The sequence below is a fragment of the Schistocerca piceifrons genome, chromosome 4 (genome assembly GCF_021461385.2).
Source record: "Schistocerca piceifrons isolate TAMUIC-IGC-003096 chromosome 4, iqSchPice1.1, whole genome shotgun sequence".
Classification (NCBI taxonomy): domain Eukaryota; kingdom Metazoa; phylum Arthropoda; class Insecta; order Orthoptera; family Acrididae; genus Schistocerca; species Schistocerca piceifrons.
The window spans coordinates 365,826,088-365,849,571 of NC_060141.1; the positions used below are offsets into that span (position 1 = coordinate 365,826,088).

The 23,484-nt window shown below is 41.0% G+C and overlaps 1 protein-coding gene across 1 annotated transcript in view; it reads right to left on the reverse strand.

The window, feature by feature from the left end:
* LOC124795223 (osteoclast-stimulating factor 1-like) overlaps positions 1-23,484 on the reverse strand; it is a 65,506-nt gene that overhangs the window by 1,344 nt on the left and 40,678 nt on the right. The window contains exons 3-4 of the mRNA XM_047259142.1: positions 16,809-16,926; positions 30-241 (exon numbers count right to left, since the gene is read on the reverse strand). Of these exons, the coding sequence (XP_047115098.1) occupies positions 30-241; positions 16,809-16,926 (330 nt within the window). The remainder of the gene's footprint in view (positions 1-29; positions 242-16,808; positions 16,927-23,484) is intronic.

The window sequence follows — 23,484 nt, forward strand, 5'->3', positions numbered from 1 at the left end:
CACTGTGATTTTATAAGGTGATTATGTACCTGAGCATCGATTATTTGATTTGGTAATGATATAAGTTCCTTTACACAGTCAATATGGCCACCATGGCTTGCCCAGTATAAAGGTGTGTTACCAGCACTATCCAATCCTGTGCCAGATACACCTTGTCTTAAACATTCTTGCAGAAAACTAAGATTGCCCCGCCGAGCTGCTTCATGCAGTGGCATTTCCACTTCTTCTGTCTGGCTTTCCACTATTGTAGTGAAAATAAACAAGAATAATTAAATAGTAACAAGATTTTCTTAAGTACAAGAAGTAGTTTCAATGAGCTAAGTATTTTCTTCAGTCTATTCAGCTGCAATGCAAATTAGTAACTGTGTGAATGTTTCAGTTATCCCAGAAGATTCATCCAACATAAGTTGTGGACAAAATGTTGGCTCTGCACTTTATCATTAATAATAAATCAAAACACATGATCTTCAGAAACATCTTAAACCTTAATTAAAACTACATTAGCTTTGAACGTCCCACATGGGACTGCTTCAACACAGTACAGTTATGTTCATAATAATGTTAAATTTGAATGTCAGAGAAAGTAACTATGGTGCAACCTCTTAATTGCAATGTTGATGTCTTAAAGGTAGGTGCTTTTGACTACTAATGAGGTAGATCAAGGTCCCTTCCATTGTTACAAATTTTACTAGAGTTACTGTGTATGGAACAGATGTCATTAGAATTTATGTGAACTTTTTAAGTAACATCTGTGATATGCAGATCAGTAAAGTGGTATTGAGCCACTGAACTTCTTCAGGCTATGACTAAATCGACAGCTTCCCATCCCCACAGTGAAGCTGATTGCAAATATATAGGGCACAGGTTTCATTGCTAGTGCCCCCCCACCCCCTCTTATTGTGGATGGCTGTGATACAATACGGCATTCTCCAGGGCTGCATCAGCACATCAGGGATTCCATGTGAAGGAGGGTGGATGCATGTATCCTCGCTAACAGAGGATATTTTGAACATTTCCTGTAACAAAGTGTTTGAAGTCACGCTGGTAAGTTCTGTTGCTGTGTTTTTTCCATTCCATGATTAATGTGATTTGAAGAGAAGTAATAAAATGAGCTCTAACATGGAAAGTAAGCGTTTCCGGGCACATGTCCACATAACATATTTTCTTTCTTTGTGTGTGAGGAATGTTTCCTGAAAGTTTGGCCATAGCTTTTTGTAACACCCTGTGTAATAGCTGGTACTGGGCAGTGTACTGTAAAAGACGTTTTTCAATCAGAGTGTACGAAGTTCCAAAAGAAATATAATGTATCAACTTATGTGATTCTGAATATAGTGGTTTGAGTCTTCAACAGGTCAAACATGATAATCAAAATAATTTTTCCTGCACTTCGTGCATCCATATGGGTGTGGCTTGGATTAGGACTTTCCTCTCCCTCTATTGCTGTTACTGCTTGCCTAAATCTTACAACTCCTTGTATCTTGCTGTTCACTACCAAAGAAAAGACTATCTTCAAAACTTCCAGGTCGGAGAAACTAACTGCTCTGAAAATTATGTACCTTATTTTCTTTTGTTACTACCAGTGCTGAAGTTGTTTTCTAGTTTCAACATTTCACGATTCAACTTGCAAATGCAGTTTGTACATCTAGAAAATCTGTTCAGAGACAAACATAAGCACCATTATCTGCTGCTTGAAGAAATTAAAGTTTTATTCCTTTGAATGTTTGCTTGCTTTGTTTTAATCTGTTGTATGATTAGTGTTGAAAAGTAACATAATAACAGTATCAAAGCCTGACAAAAATCTGAATCTACTAGAAATGGAGTGGGAATAAATGAAATTTTACAGTTTAAGACGGTGAGTGATGTCATTTCAGTGATTATAAAACACAGTAAAATCTATGAAAAACTTGATAGTATGAGCCCGCTAATCAGTATGACGCTGTACACACTGTGGCCTGGATTTATAAACTGATTCAGTTGGAAAGGGTGTCAAAGTGTTGTATCCTTTCCTGAGCCAAGCTGGCTCACAACTGTTGTAACTGATCCTTGATATCTTTGACAATGGCAGTGGGGCAGAGCTGGCATCTGATGAGCTGGTCCTACACATTTTATGGACACACATCTGTGGATATTGGTGGCCATGGCAGTAACTCAACAACACAGACAGGTCATAGACACACATGCCATGTGTGGATGTGCACTGTCCCATTGGAAAATGGCATCACAATACTGTCGCACTAGAGGTAACACATCAGAATGCAGGATGTCCTTGACGTACTGTTGTGCCATCAGAGTTCCTTCAGTCACTACCAGCTGTGATCAGAAGTAATATCCAATGATGCCCCATATCATGATGCCAGGAGTACCACCACTGTTCCTGTCCAAAACATAGGAAGAATCTGGGGTAAGGCAGTACCATGGTTCATTGCTGAACACGATGCAATGCCATACATCAGCAATCTCTGCCTCCTGGCCACGGCATCACTCTAAATGTAGTCATTTGTGCTGCTGCGTTAGCAGCAGCCTAATGCATGAGATATTAGTTCAATAGTCCAGCTGCTTACAATATCTGACCAATGGTGTGGGAGGACGTAGAATGTGCAAGGAGTCCATTACTTGTTCTCAGATGGCAGGCACAAATATGAATGGATTACGAAGTAAGAACACTAAACACAAACAACACTAACGGGCGGTGGTGGCCATTCTATCAATTACACAAAAGTGCATCTCTAATCATTTACATACCTGCTAATTGCGTGTAAATGTATGAAGTTACAGTAATATTCAACCATATCTTCTGGGTGCACAACCTTTTTTGTCACACTAAGTATATCAACTTTATGAACACACTTTAGTTGATACCTGAAAGTTCGTGTCATGACATTTGGTGAAACTGGTTAACTAGTTACAATTTTGGACACTTGTGTTACATATTAGGCTGTATGTATGAAACACACACTACCTTTTCAGGTGTTGATATAATTGTACTTTTCTTTTGATGAATAATTAAAAAGAGCTGATAGTCTGATTAAAGCACTAAAAATATTTACTGGAAACATGGAAACAAATCTGCAGCAAGATTACAGAGAAATGTCTCATTTATGGACCTAGTTGAAATGCAAATACCACACTGGATTGTATCACGTATTCTTATGGCAAGAGACCTCTTTTCATATGAGAGACTGAAAGTTTATAAATAAAACGCTTTAAGGTGGACAGTCACTGTAACAGGTCCACCTTGAGCAACGTCTCATAAATGGTGCATCTTTAAGAAATGGAAACATAATGAATGCAATGATTTTCCCCATTTCTTTCCAGAAAAGAAATGGGAAGAGGAAGCACCGTAAGAAATATAAATTTTTGTTTAGCATACAACAAACAGTAAGACAACGTTAAAAACACATAGCTACTAATTTTGAGAGTCACACTATCACCTGGCAGTTCATGTTTAATTTATCACATAATTATAACAATAAACTTAATAACTGCAACATTGAGTCCATAAGCTGGATAATAAGAGGTGTGTTAAAGATCTTTGGTTGGCAGAAGTACATTTACTGATTGGAGGTACAGAGATGTAATCCCCATCAAATTAGTCTCTGCGATAGGGCTGCCAGACTTCCCGCAGCACTCCCACCATTGTTGGAAACACACATCTTTTGGAATGGGGATCAGTTGGGCCATTGTATTTTGCATGTCATCTTCTCTTCACTTGTTCATTTCAGGGGCATTCATGTATGGGGCATGGGAATAATGATCCTTTGAATGCATCTGTGCATGCAGTAATTATTCTAATCTTACACTCACAATCACTGTGCAAGCGATACATAGGGGTTGCAGTATATTCCTAGCGTTATCATTTAAGGTTGGTTCTTCAAACTTTGTTAACAAACTTTCTCGTGATAGTTTACGTCTATCTTCAAGAGTCTGCCATTTCAGTTTCTTCAGTATCTCTGTGACACTCTCCCAGGGATTAAACAAACCTGTGACCATTCTTGCTGCCCTTCTCTGTATATGTTCAATATCCTCTGTTATTCCTATCTGGGACAGGTCCCACACACTTGAGCAATGTCCTAGGATGGGTCGCATGAGTTATTTGTAAGCAAGCTCTTTAGTAGACTGATTGTACTTCGCCCAGTATTCTACCAATAAACCAAAGACTACTATCTGCTTTACCCATAACTGGATCTATGTGATCATTCAATTTCATATCCATACGAAGTGTTACAACCACATATTTGTATGAGATGGTCGATTCCAATAGTGACTCGTTGATATTATAGCCACAGGATGTTCCCACTATGACGACTGCATCTTAGTGTTACCCCTAACCCTATGTCTCATCATGATCATGATGTTCGGACAGTTGGGAATAATGTTTGCATTTTTCAACACATCCTGTGCCATTTCCAACCAGTGTTCCTTCTGCTTCATTATCAACAGTTCCGGGATGACTTTTGCAGATTGTCTCCTCTTGAACAAATTGACAGCCAAAATTAAATGTACCAATTCAATGCTTACCCGTTTCTTCTCATTTGAAAGTTCTCGTACTGTGATGCAATGGTTTAAAGTCTGCACTTGCTCAATGACATTGTCATTTCAGCTTGAAGAGGGTCTGCTTGAATACAGTTCACTATCCACTGATTTGCAGCAATCTTTGAAGCAGTTTTACCAATTCCTTTATTCACAAGTTGCTCATAGCAACGTCCCAGAGAGTCTGTTGAATCTTGCAAATGGTTTTCACTTGAGTACAACCAAGCTTTTGGCAAAATCTGATGCTGTTTTGTGTTTTGCTGCTCAATATGTTCCAGCATTTTACAACTTAATGGAATCTGATGAATGCTCAATATATGTCCTTACTCATAAACTCACTGCCAATGAACAAAGCTTTCTGCTCGTGGGAAAAAATTCATTGTGCCTGAAGGTCTTCTACCAAATCCCCACTGAAGAAAGTCATTCGTACTTCTTGATCCATGAAGGAAACAAAGTTCTATACTTTTTGAACACACCTCATGTAATTTAAGAAAATTTGATAAATATTTAGATTCTTGTAGTTTTAATAAAAAATATTTCTTTTTGCCAACCAATTATAACAGATGAAAACTATATATAACTTCTTCACTTTTGAAGGCCAGACATACCAACAATTAAAGGGAACAGCCATGGGTACCAGGATGGCCCCCTCGTACACCAACCTATTCATGGGTCGCCTAGAGGAAGCCTTCTTGGTTACCCAGGCCTGCCAACCCAAAGTTTGGTACAGATTTATTGATGACATCTTCATGATCTGGACTCACAGTGAAGAACAACTCCAGAATTTCCTCTCCAACCTCAACTCCTTTGGTTCCATCAGATTCACCTGGTCCTACTCCAAATCCCATGCCACTTTCCTTGACGTTGACCTCCATCTGTCCAATGGCCAGCTTCACACGTCCGTCCACATCAAACCCACCAACAAGCAACAGTACCTCCATTATGATAGCTGCTACCCATTCCACATCAAACGGTCCCTTCCCTACAGCCTAGGTCTTCGTGGCAAACGAATCTGCTCCAGGCCGGAATCCCTAAACCATTACACCAACAACCTGAAAACAGCTTTCACATCCCGCAACTACCCTCCCGACCTGGTACAGAAGCAAATAACCAGAGCCACTTCCTCGTCCCCAAAAACCCAGAACCTCCCACAGAAGAACCACAAAAGTGCCCCACTTGTGACAGGATACTTTCCGGGACTGGATCAGACTCTGAATGTGGCTCTCCAGCAGGGATACGACTCCTCAAATCCTGCCCTGAAATGAGATCCATCCTTCATGAAATCCTCCCCACTCCACCAAGAGTGTCTTTCCGCCGTCCACCTAACCTTCATAACCTCTTAGTTCATCCCTATGAAATCCCCAAACCACCTTCCTTACCCTCTGGCTCCTACCCTTGTAACCGCCCCCAGTGTAAAACCTGTCCAATGCACCCTCCCACCACCACCTACTCCAGTCCTGTAACCCGGAAGGTGCACACGATCAAAGGCAGAGCCATGTGTGAAAGCACCCACGTGATTTACCAACTGACCTGCCTACACTGTGAAGCTTTCTATGTGGGAATAACCAGCAACAAACTGTCCATTTGCATGAATGGACACAGGCAGACAGTGTTTGTTGGTAATGAGGATCACCCTGTGGCTAAACATGCCTTGGTGCACGGCCAGCACATCTTGGCACAGTGTTACACCGTCCGGGTTATCTGGATACTTCCCACTAACACCAACCTGTCAGAACTCCGGAGATGGGAACTTGCCCTTTAGTATATCCTCTCTTCTCGTTATCCGCCAGGCCTCAACCTCCGCACCACAGGAAAACTATATTTACTCTTACATCTCACACAAAGAGCATTCAGTAGACATACTAGCAGGGGGCATTATCCTTAGGATGATGCTGCAGTTTCCTGAGGGTACTGCGCTGACAAATTGCATCTATTAACTCAGTTGTTGGTCACCATTATTTTAATCTTTTAGCTCAATTAATAAGGCACTGTATGCTAACAAGCAGTATGTGTACTTTTGAAAGATGCATATGTACAGGTACAATACAGTCTTTTCCATTGTCGTTATACTTTAAACAAAGCAATATTTACCCTTCTCATTCCACTAAGAAGGGGTAAGTGAGGCACCAACTGGTGAGTCAGCTCTCGTTCACAATAATAATTCTACAATGGGACATTTTCTAGAACAGGCAAGCATGTAGGAAAGGATAATGTTTTTTCTCACTGTCAGTAATACAATATGGCCATAAGAAACTAAGTTTTTTGTTTGTTTTTGTTTTAGGGTTCAAAAACAACTCTGGTCAGAATGGTAGAACATGAAGACAAAGAGAGGAGTTAAAAATGACTCCATGTTAATCCCTATCGATGGAAGATAAGACAGCTAAAAACAGGGATGTGGAGAAAGGTCTATAAAATATGCCATAGAGAAACGGAGGTCATGAATTAAAAATTAAATGGCTTTCATCATATTCCTACAGATAAAAAGTAAAACGTGGTAAACAGCCCTGGGTCATTCACTAAAACAGCCAATAACTCAGACAACAAATACAAATGAAAACTTAAGTGGGTAAAAAAAAAGGGGGCATTCCACCAGGAAATGGCAGACTGTCAAAGGTTGAGCGCAATGAGCACAAAGCAGTCGGGGAGCACCACTGAACAAATGATAATGGCTAAAAAGACAGTGCCCGATAGACAACCTAGCTAAAATGATCTCCTGGCGTGAGGGGGCCAAGACGAGGTCGTCCAAGCGGCCGGCAGAGGCTTAACAACTCTGAGCTTGTTCCCACAAAGGGACGGCCAGTGGTGAAGCCAAAGTGAGCAAGTGACAGCTTTTCTGGACCCATTGGACTAAGAGATGGATGGTGTACAGCACTCAGAGGCTTGAAGGGCACTGAGAGAGTCGGAGCAGATGACGAAAAACCTGTCACCAGATGTACTCTGTTGCCTGATACAGGGCGAACCAACGGAACAGGGTTTGGCTTGGTAAAGAGGAAGTGTGAAGAATGGAATGTTCTGCGATTGTAAGGATAACATTTGCACGATATTCTACGTGGTCATCACAACTGGGGAAATTTTGAAACTTCCTGCAGATTAAAGCTGTGTGCCAGACCAAGACTCGAACTGGGGACCTTTGCCTGTCGCAGGCAAGTGTTCTACCAACTGAGTTACCCAAGCACGACTCACGACCCATCCTCATAGCTTCAATTCTGCCAGTAACTCGTCTCCTACCTTCCAAACTTCACAGAAGCTCTTCTGCGAACCTGGAGAACTAGCACTCCTGGAAGAAAGGATACTGTGGGGACATGGCTTAGCCACGGTCTGGGGGATGTTTCCAGAATGAAATTTTCACTCTGCAGCAGAGTGTGCGCTGATATGGAACTTCCTGGCAGATTAAAACTGTGTGCCGGACCAAGATTCGATCTCGGGACCTTTGCCTTTCGTAGGCAAGTGCTCTACCAGAATTGAAGCTGTGAGGACGGGTCGTGAGTCGTGATTGGGTACCTCAGATGGTAGAGCACTTGCCCACAAAAGGCAAAAGTCCCGAGTCTCGCTCCGGCACACAGTTTTAATCTGCCAGGAAGTTTCATATCAGAGCACACTCCGCTGCAGAGTGAAAATTTCATTCTGGGAAAATGTTGTTCGTTGGAGGAGTAAAGCCTCCACCTGGCCTTAGTAAGCTGCCATTTGGGTGTGCACGTAGGTGGGGTAGGAGTCGGCAAATGGATAGCACATGAGAAATGGTCACTCGAGTATGTGTCAGAAAACGGACCACTCGAGATGATGGGCAAGTTGGGCAGTGCAGCAGGATAGGACCAAATGGGAATAAGTGTGCGTGGAGTCTGAAAGGAACGTGAGTGCCCCTGTGTTCAGGCAGAGGTGGTTAAGTTGACTGAGAAGGTAACGAAGAGGGCACCTCTCTGACAGGTTCTGGGAGGACCCCAAAGGGGATTGTGCTCATTAAAGTCAGAAAGGGGTAATATAGGTGCCCAATAAGCTGGAGGAAGTCTGCCCTGGTGGCTTCGAATGACAGAGGGATGTAAACAGTACAATGCGGATAGGTCAAGCAAGGAAGGAAAAGGCGAATTGCAACAACCTGAAGATTGGTAGTAAGGGAGATGGGTTGACTTTGAATTTCATCCCGTATGAGCAGTTGACTCCCGCATGAGACGGAATGGGGGTGGGGAGGCTCAACAAGAACCAGAAAGAAATGCAAGAGCTCAAAGCGATCATGAGGACACAATTTTGTTTCCTGGAGACACAGAACAAGCAAATGCTGTGATTCTAAGAGCAGCTGTAAATCCTCTCTGATCAAAGGCCACGAACGTTCCATTGACTGAGAGTCTTGTCTTAACGAGGTAAGCGGTGGAGAGAAAAAATGAAGGGGTGTCACCTCGGTGGCTGCCGAATGCTACCCTTCAAAGACTCACTGTTACAGGTGCAAAGGCTGGAGGATGCGCTCCACGAGATCTACAGAGGTGTCAGCATTCTCTCTGCAGAGCCCAGGCCAGGAAAACAGTGGGCAGTGTGCACTAGCGACACGGAGGTTGGGCGGGTGAGGGTATCATGTTGCGACATCATCGAAGACAATCTCTGAGTCGGCGAAGGAGAAAACCATTTGCATTTGTTTGACTTCTTGGAGCCTTTCCGGTTGGCAGAGGAAGACTCAGGTGTTTGTTGTCTTGAGGGATGTAGGAAGTCTTCATGGGAGTATGCCTTCTGTACTTTCCAGCCTGCTAGTTGTGTAGCAGGTGGCTTTGCCCCAGAAGGCAAATGTTTGTTGGCTTGTTGCAGAGCTGAACGAGGAGATGGCAATGCTACCATGACACTGGGCAGTTTCACAACAATCTCGAGAGGAGGTGGCATGGTCACCATTGCAGTTGATACAGCAGGTAGGAGGAGGCAGACAATCGCCCTTATGCACATCCCTACCCCATGTTACACATTTGGCCAGTTGTGGTTGAAATGATGACACTCGTAGCAGTGCATTGGGTTCGGAATGTACAGTCAGATTGTGGTAATTTCATAGCCTGCTTTGATCTTGGACAGGAGCACCACTCAAGTGAGAAAAAGAGCATGTGTGGGCACTAAGGATGCATCTACCTCTTTCATCGCCCAATGGACTGCAATGGCACCCCGATCAGAGAGATACATTAGGATTTCTGCGACGCTCAGACCATCAAGCTGCCTAGTGCAAACACCATGGGGAGCAGTAGTGCTTTGGAATCACAAGTAGTCTCCAAAAGCAGAGTGCCACTGCATAAAAGAGAACAGGATTTCACAGGATCATCAACACTTTTCTGAATGAGAAACAGATTTACCATTGCAAAGTACTGACTGCCTTCAGTACGTGAAAGCACAAGGAACCATGGTATAGCTAGGAGGGTCTTTGGACTGGGAGCTTCATTCCGTTTACGTTTGGTAGACATTGACTGCAAAGATGATGATTGGCTCATTGTGAGAAAATCCCCCACGATTGCCAGCGCCTCTGATGGTGCGCGTCTTCCAACAGGGGTCCACCCCTCAGAGTGGGGCTCACCCACCTTAGGTGATTGTTCACAACTCAGGTCACACCTTCTGAACACCTGACAGAGGGGCCAACTGGCAATTTGGGAAGGTAGCAGCTCAGGTAATCACCTCTCCCTGGGCCTGGTCAGTACCAGGGGGTACATGCAAACCCTACCTGTCAACCTGGGGCTGGTAATTACGCATTACGGAGTCACTTGTTACACGTCAGACACGTGGGCCGGCCTTCAGGAGCACACAGGGAGGAAGAATAAAAAGAGGAACCTCAAACACTCGAAGCAGAGGAAAGATCGGAGAAGGTGAACAAAGAGAGAAGGAACAAAAAACAGTGGTGAGACTGTTCTGATGTCAGCCACTGAAAATGTGGAACAAAACACCCCAGACATGTTCACCAAGGGAGGGGAAAAAGAATAGCAAGAGGGTAGACATGCAGCGTGGAAGAGAAGAGATGCAGCAGAGGCTTGCGCCCATGGTAGCCATGCATGAGCCCGCCAAAGAGCAGTGAGCCCCCTGGGGAGACAGTAAGATGTGTGCTCTGCAGCAGGGTAATGTTACAGTACCAACTCTCTGGGTGTGTATATTTGTACTAAGTAACAGCTTAGTGCTCACCATGGTGACATAAAGCTACACTAATAGTTAAACACAAGTTGGCATATATCTTGAGTTGGTGCATTGTTTAGTTATCAATATTGTATATTAAATATTTACAACAGTCTGCCAAAGTTGGGGTAACTTTTTTTGACTCTGCGACTGTAGAAATCACGGGGTTTTGAGGCAAACACTCATCAATCCATGTTCAGAGCAAATTTTCATCTGAAAAGGAAGTTCCTTGAAGGTTGTACGGCACAGAGCGGAAAAGGTGAAAATCTGAGGGCTCATGATCATGTGAATAAGGCAAGTGTGAAATCTCTTCCCAACCCCACTCCTGTATGCAGGCCACGGTTATCACGGAGTAGTATCACTTCGCGCTTTCTTTCTGATCATTGTTCTTTGATTGCACCTGAAAGACACCTCAGCTATTGACAATAAATGTCAACAGTGGTGGTTACACCTCGGGATAGCAATTCCTTGTACAGCACACTATTGCTCTTTCATCAGATGCATATCATCATCTTTTGTGGATGCATGCAAGTCTTTGTATGGGCAGTTACTGCTTTTGTTTATGCTCAACCATTCCTTTCTTTTCCTTACGTTAGCATAGAGACACCAATTCTCATCACCAGTAAAGATACAGGATACATATTACCACATGCCGATTTTCGTGATTTTGGCTTACAGTTTATGGTCACCATACACCCGAATTTTTTAACCTTCCCACTGCATACAAATGTCACACAATGGTGGAATTATTACAGTCCATCACATTTTGCCAGTTCTTGAGTACAATGAAATGGATCATTGTGGATTAACATTTTTAAACAATGTTCTTCAAATTCCAAACTTGGACAGTTATTAATGTCAAAACAATTCTTAAAATGAGAAAATCATTTTCTTTCCATGCTCTGTCCAATGGCATTATCCCCAAACACAGCACAAATGTTTCTGGTTGCCTTCACTGCTGTCAACCCTTTATTGAACTATGAACAGAAGAGTACGTCAGTAATTCTGATTTCTCTGCTCGGCACTCCATTTTCTAGCATCCACAGCTCCACTCACTCTCCAAACGACAAACGGGAGGGGGGGGGGGGGGGGAGAGATAGTAACTGGAATACCAACATGCAAAACAAAAACACTACAAACTTATGCACCAACGTAAGAAGTTGCATGTCAGATGTCTCTAGAAACAGCAAAGTGTAACCAGTTATGAGATTGTCCGTGGTTATTTTTTCAGTAAACGCATCCACAAGGACAAGGGCCATGGCCCTTATAGCTAAACACTGTGGAGGGACAAAATGCTGGAAAGGTTATTTGGGCTTACAAATCTAACTACACATGCACAGGCAGAACATTTATTCATATTCTGAACCTGAAATTTTATTTTTTCACCGAATCTCAGAATCTCTCCCCTATATTACACTTTTGCTTACAGCCAACCTCGAGTATCCAGCTTCCTATGAAACTATCCCTTACAGTTACATTAGGAAGTCCTTATATCCAGCATATTGCACCATCATTTCTTAGGTGCTTCTATCATGGCCCCTTTTAATCATTGCCTAACTTATACTTTTCATTCTCTCAAAACTGATAGCTATCTGCATCATTACCTCCACAGTGAAAATGAGGTCCACAATTGTGCAACTTGAACAATGGAAGTATAATAATGAGTGGCCTGCAGGGGCTCAATGACACTGTCAGCTGCAGGCAGGCATGCAAAAGCTCTTTAAAATGTTAGGCCCATCCCAAGATCTCACACCTGAACCCACAGAAGTGCTTACTCCAAATAAACTTTGTACTGCTATCTTCAACCTAGAGACAAGACCCAACTCTCCTGGTTGCCCTATAGTTGGTTAATTTCAAAGCAACTACAGCATGTATCTTCTTTAATTGTTCAACCTCTGCAACCTATTTCATACAACACCCATTCCTGTCCTTATAACTTTTTACCCCCAAAATCCTCTTGTTATGAATTATCTCACTAACATGAGTTCAATCTGTTGTTGAACATTTTCAGAACAAGTAACTACCTGAAAATGAACCCATTCCTCCCTCTTCTTTTAAATCATCATCATCATATACATTTAAAATTTGAAGGGCACAAAAGAGGCCAGGGATACAGCCACCATGGTTTCCAATAATCTCTTGAGAAGGCTTTCTTGGAGTAAACTAGCAGTTAACACCTTATCTGGATATGGTACACTGACAATATTTTAACCTTTAGGATCAACAATAAAGTTGACACGAGAAATTTCGTAGTGCTTGCAGTACCAACACTGTCCCATAAAGCTTAGGTGCACCTCAGCTCACCCTCACGCAGATGCAGCTAGTATAGGCTACCCACCTTGTGGCTCTATTTCACATTCAAGAACTACTAGGCCACCCCTGCCACATGTGCTCACTTAGCTGGTACAGTACAGTTGTGTAGTCCATGGACCAGATGCCTAACTGCTCATGTATCAGCTGTTTACCCACATGTGCCTGTGGGGTCCCCAGCTACTCTCATGCGGGCACTTGGGCTGAAACAACTTGTCCTAAAATATTCCAGTCTGGCAGAAGTACTCAGAGCTTTTAGCTCTCTCAATTGCAACCTCTCAATAAAAATAATGACTGTGTTGCATTTACGAATGTACTGCTCAAACTTCCACTGCTTCCTTCCAGGTGTGTAATTAATGTTTCTACACAGTCTTCCATAATGCTGCTATTCTTGGCTGCCTCTTTGATAACATCAGAAATGCTGTTCCCCTTTTCTCTCCACTTCTCACTACTAATTCAATGCACAGATTTCACAAGGAGTTAGTTGAGGGTGTATGTTGAAAATAGTAGCTTCTTTTGTGATATAATTTTGGATGATCTGGTCTCCTTAGAAAATTTTTCACAAAGTCTGCATTCCATAATTTTAGCCATGGAACAATTTCATTTTTCCTTGTTGCAAAAGTTGATGTTTATCATGAACAACATAATCAGGACATGATACATACTAATGACATAACCTTGCAACACTTGCCTTAAGAGATATTATGAACCAATTCTGAAAAAACAGCAGTTTTGAATTATGTATTTACATACAATTCAGTACCAGTCTGATTAACACTAGCCAATATGTTTGACATGGAGCAGAGCACTAGATAGACTTTACGTCAACAATGCAAGTTGCATTTGTTCATAGCGCCTCCACTGCCACAAGTAATTTCTAAGTGTAAGAGATCAAATTACTATTGCAAAATGACATATTACTAAAAGTCACACCATGTTCTAATCAACACTGTTTTCATGGTTCCTTTTGTTGAACAACAATTTCAAAACAAAAGTTCTTAACTGTTTTATTACTTCACTGACTTTGCTTGTTTTCATTGTAACAAAACCCTGTAACTATGATTTACGGTCATAAAGAAATCTTCTTACATACCCAGAACTGTTTTAAAGAAAGAAAAATCTCACACTGTGGTGACAAGAATAAGTGTGCCTATCACATAGCAGATTTCCTCATTTTCTAAATTACCCTTTCATACAATATGCAGCAAACAACTGCTAACAGACACAGAGGAGGAGGAGGAGGAATGGTGTATAGAGGCCAAGAGTTTCAATGTGAGAGATGGGTACAGGAATCTGAGATTGCAGAGCAGGAGAATTTTACAGATGGAGAGAAGGTATTGCGAGGAAGTTTGGTCCTGACTTACATGTTTTTTCAGGACCACACTGGTCAGGGCTATGGACAGATAGATAGAGGTAATTGTGGAAGGAAGGGTTGCAGCCAGGGATGGGTAATTTGATGGTCAGGCCATTTGGGTGGATTCCATGAGCTAGGCAACAAGACGGGAACAGTGTGTGGGACTGGGTTTTGGCTAGGGATAAGTAAACTTTCCTGTACTGGCACAGATGGAAGGAGAAAGGATCTGTAGCGGAGGATAAAAAAAATGTTTGTAAGGGTTGTTACTGATAGAAAAACTATCTTGTAGAAAGTTACAAATCTTACACTTGCAAATATGTTAATAATAACCAAAATAACTCTGTCCCATTTTAGATGGAATTTATCATCACCTTGCACACTTTGTTCATTTAAACTGGTCAGTTGGCTTGATAACTGCAATTTTTGCATCATGTAGTGACTCACATCACTAATGAATGCACAACTAAACTAAACTAAACTATGCCCAAATAGGCCTTGAAGGCTCAATGGTACTGACTGACCACCATATCAGCCATAGGCGTCACTGGATGTGGATATGGAGGAGCATGTTGTCAGCATACTGCTCTCAATGAAGGCATGACTAGAAGTGGAAAATGACAGTTGCAGCAAATGAGAACAAAGCAAGCTCATGTTAAGGGATCATGTTATGGACAACAATAGTAACATGCAATTTTTGTAGAATATGGGTGAATAAGAATTGAGATTTAACTTTGATTTTTTGGCAGCATAAAGCCACTTGTTCACAAAGTCTCGAGACTTAGTAATATTGAAAATATGATGCTTAATTGGGAATTAGAAAATCTGGCAGTTAACGCTGTGATAGAATTTGATGACACAACAAATGAACATTAACCTGATGCAAAGTCAGTTAATAGTAGAGCTCTCATACTGGTTACAGTTACAATTGCAGACAGGTTACCACAAAAATCTGTAAGTGAATTTTTAATAAACATTTCAGTTGAAAATAAACACTTATGTTCTTTGCGAGTGATGTCAATTGACTCCTGTTATTTTTTTAGTAATTTCCAGCAATTAATATTTCTACTAACAACTATTTTTGCACCAGTATGTGATTGACCTCTAGACTGTATATAACAGGAGCCAAAGACTTATACATGACTCCTACCAACTATCTGCTCTCACCTGAAAAATGTTCCCATTGTATTGTATCTTCTCCCAGTTCTGCCTTCATTTACCTCTCCATATCTATTCATTTCCTTCAGTCATCTCTCGTGTTCACTTTTCTTTGATGCTTCCACTTTCCCATTGCTCCCTTCATTTTATTTAGTCTTATTCCTATTTTCAGTGTGCTCTTTCTTTAGCTATTCAATCTGACCGCTCCACTTCTCTCGCTTTCAAATCTCCTATCATTAAATATTTAATGTTGATCTCCCTCTCCAGAATATCTCTCAATCTGTGATAGAGAACAACTTGTCTAAACAAGCATTTTATTTATTTATTTCAACTTTTTGCTCTCTGTCACTGAATGAAAGGCCTCCTCGTACCATAACTTATCATTTGTGTAATATGGTTTATCCATATGGCAGCATTTGCTATGCAAGCTAATACTTTGTACTACTCATTTCTACCTACCAACCTATTAGTCAAACAATGGACAATCCAGGATAGAATGTAACAATATTGTGAAAAGGAAAGATGCTACTCGCTATATAGCAGAGAGCTGAGTTGTAGATAGGCATGACAAAAATTATGTCACAATCAGCTTTCGGCCAGTAAGGCCTTCATCAAAATCAGATGACAAACACACACACATACACACTCACGCAAATGCAACTCACACCCACGACTGCAGTCTCAGGCAACTTAGGCCACACTGCCAGTTGTCTGAGACGGCAGTTATGTTTGGGTGAGTTGCAGTTGTGTGAATGTGTATGTGTGTGTGTTTGCTGACTAATTCTGATGAAGGTCTTACAGGCCGAAAGCTAATTGTGACAGTGTTTTTGTTGTGCCTACCTGCAACTCAGCATCTCCGCTATATGGTAAGTAACAACTTTCCTTTTCACAATATTGTACCAACGTATTAGTTCATTCTATGTATGAAAATTATTGTTGATACTGGGATAAATGACTCACAATTTGTGACAGAGTGGGTCTTTGTAAGAACGGCAAAATACCATCTGCTGTTGAGCTGACACACTGACAAACAGTAAAATCTCTTGTCTAATTTTTCTGAGTGAATTTTCCCTTTGATTTACATCTTTCACTTCCTTTCTCAGTACCTCTCAAAATATAGAATAGAAGGCATAGCTTCATTTCACATTTTTCATTTGCCAGTTTCAGCTTCCAAGTAACGTAAATTATATAATAAAGTTTGAATTTCCATACTAACTTTAGATTTCAGTTAATATGATTCTTTAATACATGGGTGTACTCTTGTTAATGATGACTGCTGAGCTTCTGTTTTTCTATTCTTTTTATGGCTTACTGTGAAGAAATATAAAGTAGTTACCATAATTGCTGGGGATAAGACCAGTTCTATTCCCACACCGGGCTTTCCACCAATTTGGGTCTGTCACTTGGTCAAACACATACAGCAAATCACCTTCTTGAAAGGATAGTTCATCTGTCTGCAAAAGAAAAATAAATTTGATTTTCTAAGCAAAAAATAAATAATGTTTGACATTAATAACTCAAAGGACTAACATGACACCATACATTAACAGACAAGACACAAGGCTGTGTATACCTGACATGTATTAGTTAACAGCAACCATGAAATTATAAATACTAATTTGTTTACCAACAGTCATGTAGGTTACATATGAATACTTAGGTGGCAACAGCCACAAACACTAAGAGGCGTCTGACCTCCACAACTACTTAACATTGTGGTACTCATTACTTAACACTTACAGATGAAACCAGATGACTGACCAGCTGTTGAAAGGTAAGTGAAGTCATTTCAAGACAGCAGTGTAAGACATTATCTTGGAAAAAGAATTGTGGGCCATTACAGAGGCTTATCACAAGGCCACATATAAACTGAAGCAGATAATGGCTCACACAGTGGAGCCAAGCTTACCGAAAAAATAACTAAAATAACCAAGTCCACAAACGATACAGCAAGGAAACATGAGAAAAGGCAAGAATTCAGCTATTGCTGACTGGAACATGGAAACATGTACTAGTGCAGAAACCCTTCTGAGCTACCACTCTTTCGCTAGGAAAAATACACCCAACTATGAGGGTGGTTTGAAAAGTTCTCGAAACGAAATAGAAAAAAAAGTACTTTCTTCACTGAAACTTTTTTTTTTCAATGTAGTCTCCTTGTAGATTAACGCACTTGGTCCAACGATGTTCCAGTGCTTTGACCCCATCTCGAAAACGAGTTTCCTCCAGGTTGGCAAAATAGTTGTCAACTCAGGCTATCAATTCTTCTTTTGAAGTGAATCTTTGTCTACCAAGAAAAATTTTCAGTTTTGGGGAGAGATGGAAGTCTGACGGAGCCATATCAGGTGAATAAGGTGGGTGTGGCAACAATTAATACTTTAGTTCATGTAATTTTGCCACGGTGATGGCTCATGCATGCGGGTGTGCATTATCTTAATGGAAGATGACTTTCTTCCTTGCTTTTTTCGTGTATTCTTTCAGATGACATATGGCAAGCAATGAGCAATTTCATGCACTTTGAATTGGCGAACCTCCATGACCATTTTGTGCACTTTTACTATGATTTCTGGAGTAGTGACACATCTTGTCCGACCACTGCATGTATCATCATCTAAGCTCTCCATACCAAATTTAAATTCTTTTCTCCACTTGGCAACAGTTGAATATGAAGGAGCAGAGTTTCCCAGTGTATTCTGGAAATCAACATGAATGTCCTTTGCTTTCTTACCTTTCTTCACAAAGTACTTAATCACTGCTTGAATCTCTATTTTTTTCTGCTTGAATTTCGATTTTTTTGTATCTCCGCAAATCACTATGTGGGAACAACAACAGAGCCATGTCACCACCACAGCTCTCTTCCAAGAGCACTGACGTGGCACATGTTTACAGGCAACAGTCCAATCTCATTGCACTAGCGCTGACCTCTCATGGTGATTCCGAGAACTTCATACACAGATACCAAAATGCAACCATACCAGGTAAAGTAGCTCTAAAGTTAGTCAAGTACCTATGCTGTTACATGTGTTTATGTGGCACTATAGGCGAGTGGTAGCCGTTCCTCAGTTTTGTTTGTTATGTAAAGGTTTCATATTATCTGAAATGGTTAACATGACTGTTCAGCACAGCACTTGTGTGTGGTAGAATTTCCTGCTTTTGTCTCATCCCATCCTTAAACACATACTGAAAGTTTCTACAACAACTAAAACTTTAGATAATACATGTTACAGTGAGGAAACATTTCACAATAGCTTAGTGCACTAAAGATAAGTTTTTGTTTTCATGAAAATATCTGTATAATTGTGTTCTTAATAGCTGCCTCGTGTAACTTCATCCTAACAAAACGATTAGTTGAATATAGTCTAAGAAATTAATTACACTGAAGAGCCAAAGAAATTGGTACATCTGCCTAATATTGTGCACGGCACCCGCGAGCAGGCTGAAGTTGCCAGTGAAAACCCCATAAAACTTCGTCTAGCAGTTTCGAGATTAGCATGTTCAAAGACAGACAGACAGATGCAATTTTTCTTCTTCTTCTTCTTCTTCTTCTCCTCAGCAATCACAGGCCCTGCAGACCATACGCTGCATCAACGATCTGCTTCTACCGCCTTCCATCTCTCGCAGTCTCTCTCCACCCTGTGGAAATTCCTAATGCTGCGATGTCCTCCTCTATGTCATCTTTCCACCTTGTACGAGTTTGGCTCAATGGTCTTGTTGCCTGGAGAGTCCCTTCAAATCCTTTCTTGGCGATTCTGTTGTTCTCCATTCTAGCCACATGTCCAGCCCACTGCAGTCTCCTAATTTTATCTCTAGATGATAATGGATTGCTTCACTAACTGATAAATTTCATTCTTCTTTCCAATTCTCCATAAGCCATTCTCCAGCACAGGTCCCCGGATTTTTCTCATTACTTTTCTTTCGAAACCATTCTGTTTTTCTCTTTTATTCTTTGTAAGGTCCAGCTTTCTGAACCGTACAGTACTATGGAGCAGATGATAGTGTTGTGTATCTTCATCTTTGTGGTGATTGACAAAGCTTTACTTCTGAGTGGGCTGCTTAGCGAGTACAGACATCTTGACCCTGAGGCTATTCTTTCGTTTGCATTCACTGTTATGATATTTTTACTGCTGAAACGTGATTCAGGGTATTTAAACTGAAGAATTTTTCTGAATTTAGAGTGGTCAATTTCATCTACATCTACGTGACTACTCCGCTATTCACAATAAATTGGCTGGCAGAGGGTTCCATGAACCACCTTCAAGCTGTCTCTCTACCATTCCACTCTCGAACGGCGCGCGGGAGAAACGAACACTTAAATTTTTCTGTGCGAGCCCTGATTTCTCTTATTTTATCACGATGATCATTTCTCCTTATGAAGGTGGGAAACTGGTGATTGAAATGAGAAGATCCCGTCGCAACGAGAAACGCCGTTGTTTTAATGATTGCCACTACAATTCATGTATCATGTCTGCGGCACTATCTCCCCTACTTCGCAATAATACAAAACGAACTGCCCTTCTTTGTACTTTTTCGATGTGATGCGTCAGTCCCATCTGATGTGGATCCCACACCGTGATGTGGATCCCACACCGCACAGCAATACTCCAGAATAGGGCAGACAAGCCTGGTGTAAACAGTCTCTCTAGTAGACCTGTTGCACCTTCTAAGTGTTCTGCCAATGAATCCTAGTCTTTGGTTGGCTCTACCCACAACATTATCTATGTGATAGCGATTACAATTCAAATACCCTAAATTGGAACTAAGTATTTATTTGAATTTACAGTCTTCAGATTTGTGTGACTTATCATGTAATCGAAACTTTGCAGATTTCGTTTAGTACTCATGTGAATAACTTCACACTTTTCTTTATTCATGGTCAATTGCCACTTTTCGCACATTACAAATATCTTATCTAAATCATTTTGCAATTCGTTTTGGTCATGTGATGACTTTACAAGATGGTAAATGACAGTATCGTCTGCAAACAATCTAAGACGGCTACTGTGATTGGCTCCTATGTTGTTAATAGAGATCAGGAACAATAGAGGGCCTATAACACTTCCTTGGGGAACGCCGGATATTATTTCTGTTTTACTCAATTTTTCCGTCTATTACTACAAACTGTGGCCTTTCTGACAGGAAATCACGAATCTAGTCGCACAACTGAGGCGATATTCCATAGGCACGCAGTTTGGTTAGAAGAAGCTTGTGAGGAACGGTGTCGAAAGCCTTCTAGAAATCTAAAAATATGGAACCAATGACATCCCCTGTCGATAGGACTCATTACTTCATGAGTATAAAGAGCTAGTTGCGTTTCGCAAGAACGATATTTTCTGAATCCGTGCTGACTACGTGTCAATAAATCGTTTTCTTCAAGGTACTTCATGATGTTTGAATACAGTATATGTTCCAAAACTCTACTGCAAATCGACGTTAGTGATATGGGCCTGTAATTCAATGAATTACTCCAACTTCCCTTTTTGGGTATTGGTGTGACTTGAGCAATTTTCCAGTCTTTAGGTACAGATCTTTCTCTGAGCGAGCAGTTGTATATAATTACTAAATATGGAGCTATTGTATCAGCATACTGTGGGAGGAACCTGACCGGTATACAATCTGGACCAGAAGCCTTGCTTTTATTAAGTGATTTAAGCTGCTTTGCGACACCAAGGATATCTATTTCTATGTTTCTCATCTTGGCAGTTGTTCTTGATTGGAATTCAGGAATATTTACTTCGTCTTCTTTGGTGAAGGAGTTTCGGAAAGTCGTGTTTAACAACTCTGCTTTAGTGGTACTGTCATCAATGACTTGACCGTTGTTATCGTGCAGTGAAGGTACTGATTGCGTACTGCCGCTGGTGTGCTTTATGTATGACCAGAATCTCTTTGGGTTTTCTGCCAGATTTCGAGACAGAGTTTCATTATGGAAATTATTGAAAGCATCTCGCATTGAAGTACGCACTATATTTCGAACTTCTGCAAAGCTTTGCCAGTCTTGGGGATTTTGGCATGCTTTTTTCGCTGCTTCTGCAACAGCGATCTAACCCATTTTGTGTACCATGGGGGATCAGTACCATCACTTATTAATTTATGTGGTATATATCTCTCAATTGCTGTCGATACTATCTCTTTGAAATCATTCCACAGCTTTGCTATGCTTACACGATCAGATTGGAAGGAGTGCAGACTAGCTCTTAAAAGGCGTTAAGAATATTTTATTCAGCTTTGTTAAATAGATATACTTTGCGTTTCTTTGATGGTTGTAGGAGTTACGGTATTCAGCGTAGCAGCTACGGCCTTGTGGTCGCTAATCCCTGTATTCGTCACGATACTCACTATTTGTCCAGATTATTTGTTGCTAAGAGGTCAAGTATGCTTTTGCAACCATTTATGTTTCGTGTGGGCTCATGAAGTAATTGCTCATAATAATTTTCCGAGGAAGCATGCAGTACAATTCGGATGACATATGCATGCCGCCGGCTTTAAACGTATAATTTTTCCAGCATATCGAGTGTAGATTAACGTCACCACCGACTACAGGGTGTATACATGGACTAGGAAAAAAAAATTCCCGGATTTCTCGGTTGAAAATACACTTTCGCCCGGGTGAAAATACATTTTTCCCCGTGTTCTGTGAGAGTATACTTTTCCTCGGCACTGTAAAACTTACCAGTCTTTTGAATGTTTATGGTTTTATACGCCGACGTAGAATTCCCAGGCACTTTAAAAAACGAAACTCAGGGGGGAAAACACGTTTTGGAAAGATCTTTGATGTGCAGCAGCGACATGTACGCTGCATATTTTCGTGTTACGAAGATATAAATTCGAATTCCACCAAACACCGCATGTTACTTTCCAAGGCATTGAAATCGAGATTGCGACGCGCTTTTGTAAGCCAGTCATAGCTCATGTCATGTGATCTCGCCATCTGGTGACAGCATAGGACACGTGATGTAGTCAGCCAATACCGAGATCACTCGTAAGTAGCGAGAACACACAAATAAGAAAAGTTGATGGTTTAAATTAATGTACTTAGTGTTGGTACAAGAAAAACAGAGGTTTCACATATAATCGTAGTCTCGAAGATTAATAAGCTGCAAGAGAAGCTAAGCTTCCACATATAATGTTGATCTTTTTTGCGTGTGTTACACTTTAAGATATATTACACAAATGTGCCAGTAAAATTTTTAATAACGACGTAAATGTCTGATCTTCTGGGCTCGAAATTCTTCTAGATGGTCGTCTTCAAAGAGTTGATTTTTAATTGAGAGTCAAACGCTCTGTGATTTAAGAAATTCATCGTACATTCTCGCACATAGTTCATCTAGTGTAAAAGGAAATTTACTTTGAAACTAACGCTTTTCAAACCACCACCTGCTATGTTTTCCCGTGACCTGTTAGAAACTGATTCGTTTCAGCAGTTGCCAGAGAGCGTCAGGTTCAGGCGCCACCGGTCAAGCTACGATGACACAGGAAGCCCGTATGTTCGTACGTGTAAAACATTAAAAGATCTTGCACTATGTCACAAAAGAAACAAGACATAAGAGGACACTTCAAGTTCATCGGAAGTTCGTGAACCATACTAAAATATATAATTGGGCTTAAAGTGCACATTCGTATGTCCAGATTCGGATGTAAATTTTCTTGAGTACCGGTACTGTATTATCTCATGTTTGGTTCTTCATTACAGCATAATGCCATGCGAGCTGGAAGATGGAAAACGTGCATTTGAAATGCAGCGAACAGTTGAAACTAGCCAACAGTGTGAAATTAAACACTCTGTTTCATATAAATTGACTGGCTCAGCGCAAAAGCCAAATATCTTTAGCACGGCGACAAAAATAACTTCATTGTTCTGCAAGGTGAGTAATGCTTGACTGTCAGAAAGGTAGAAATAAAACCTGAAAATAACATATTTTAGCCTTCCGTAACTATGCGAACGTATTTTAATTCATTTGATAGCTCGCAGCCACAGAAATCCGTTTTGTTTTCATTTGATGCGAGAGTAATAAATGGAG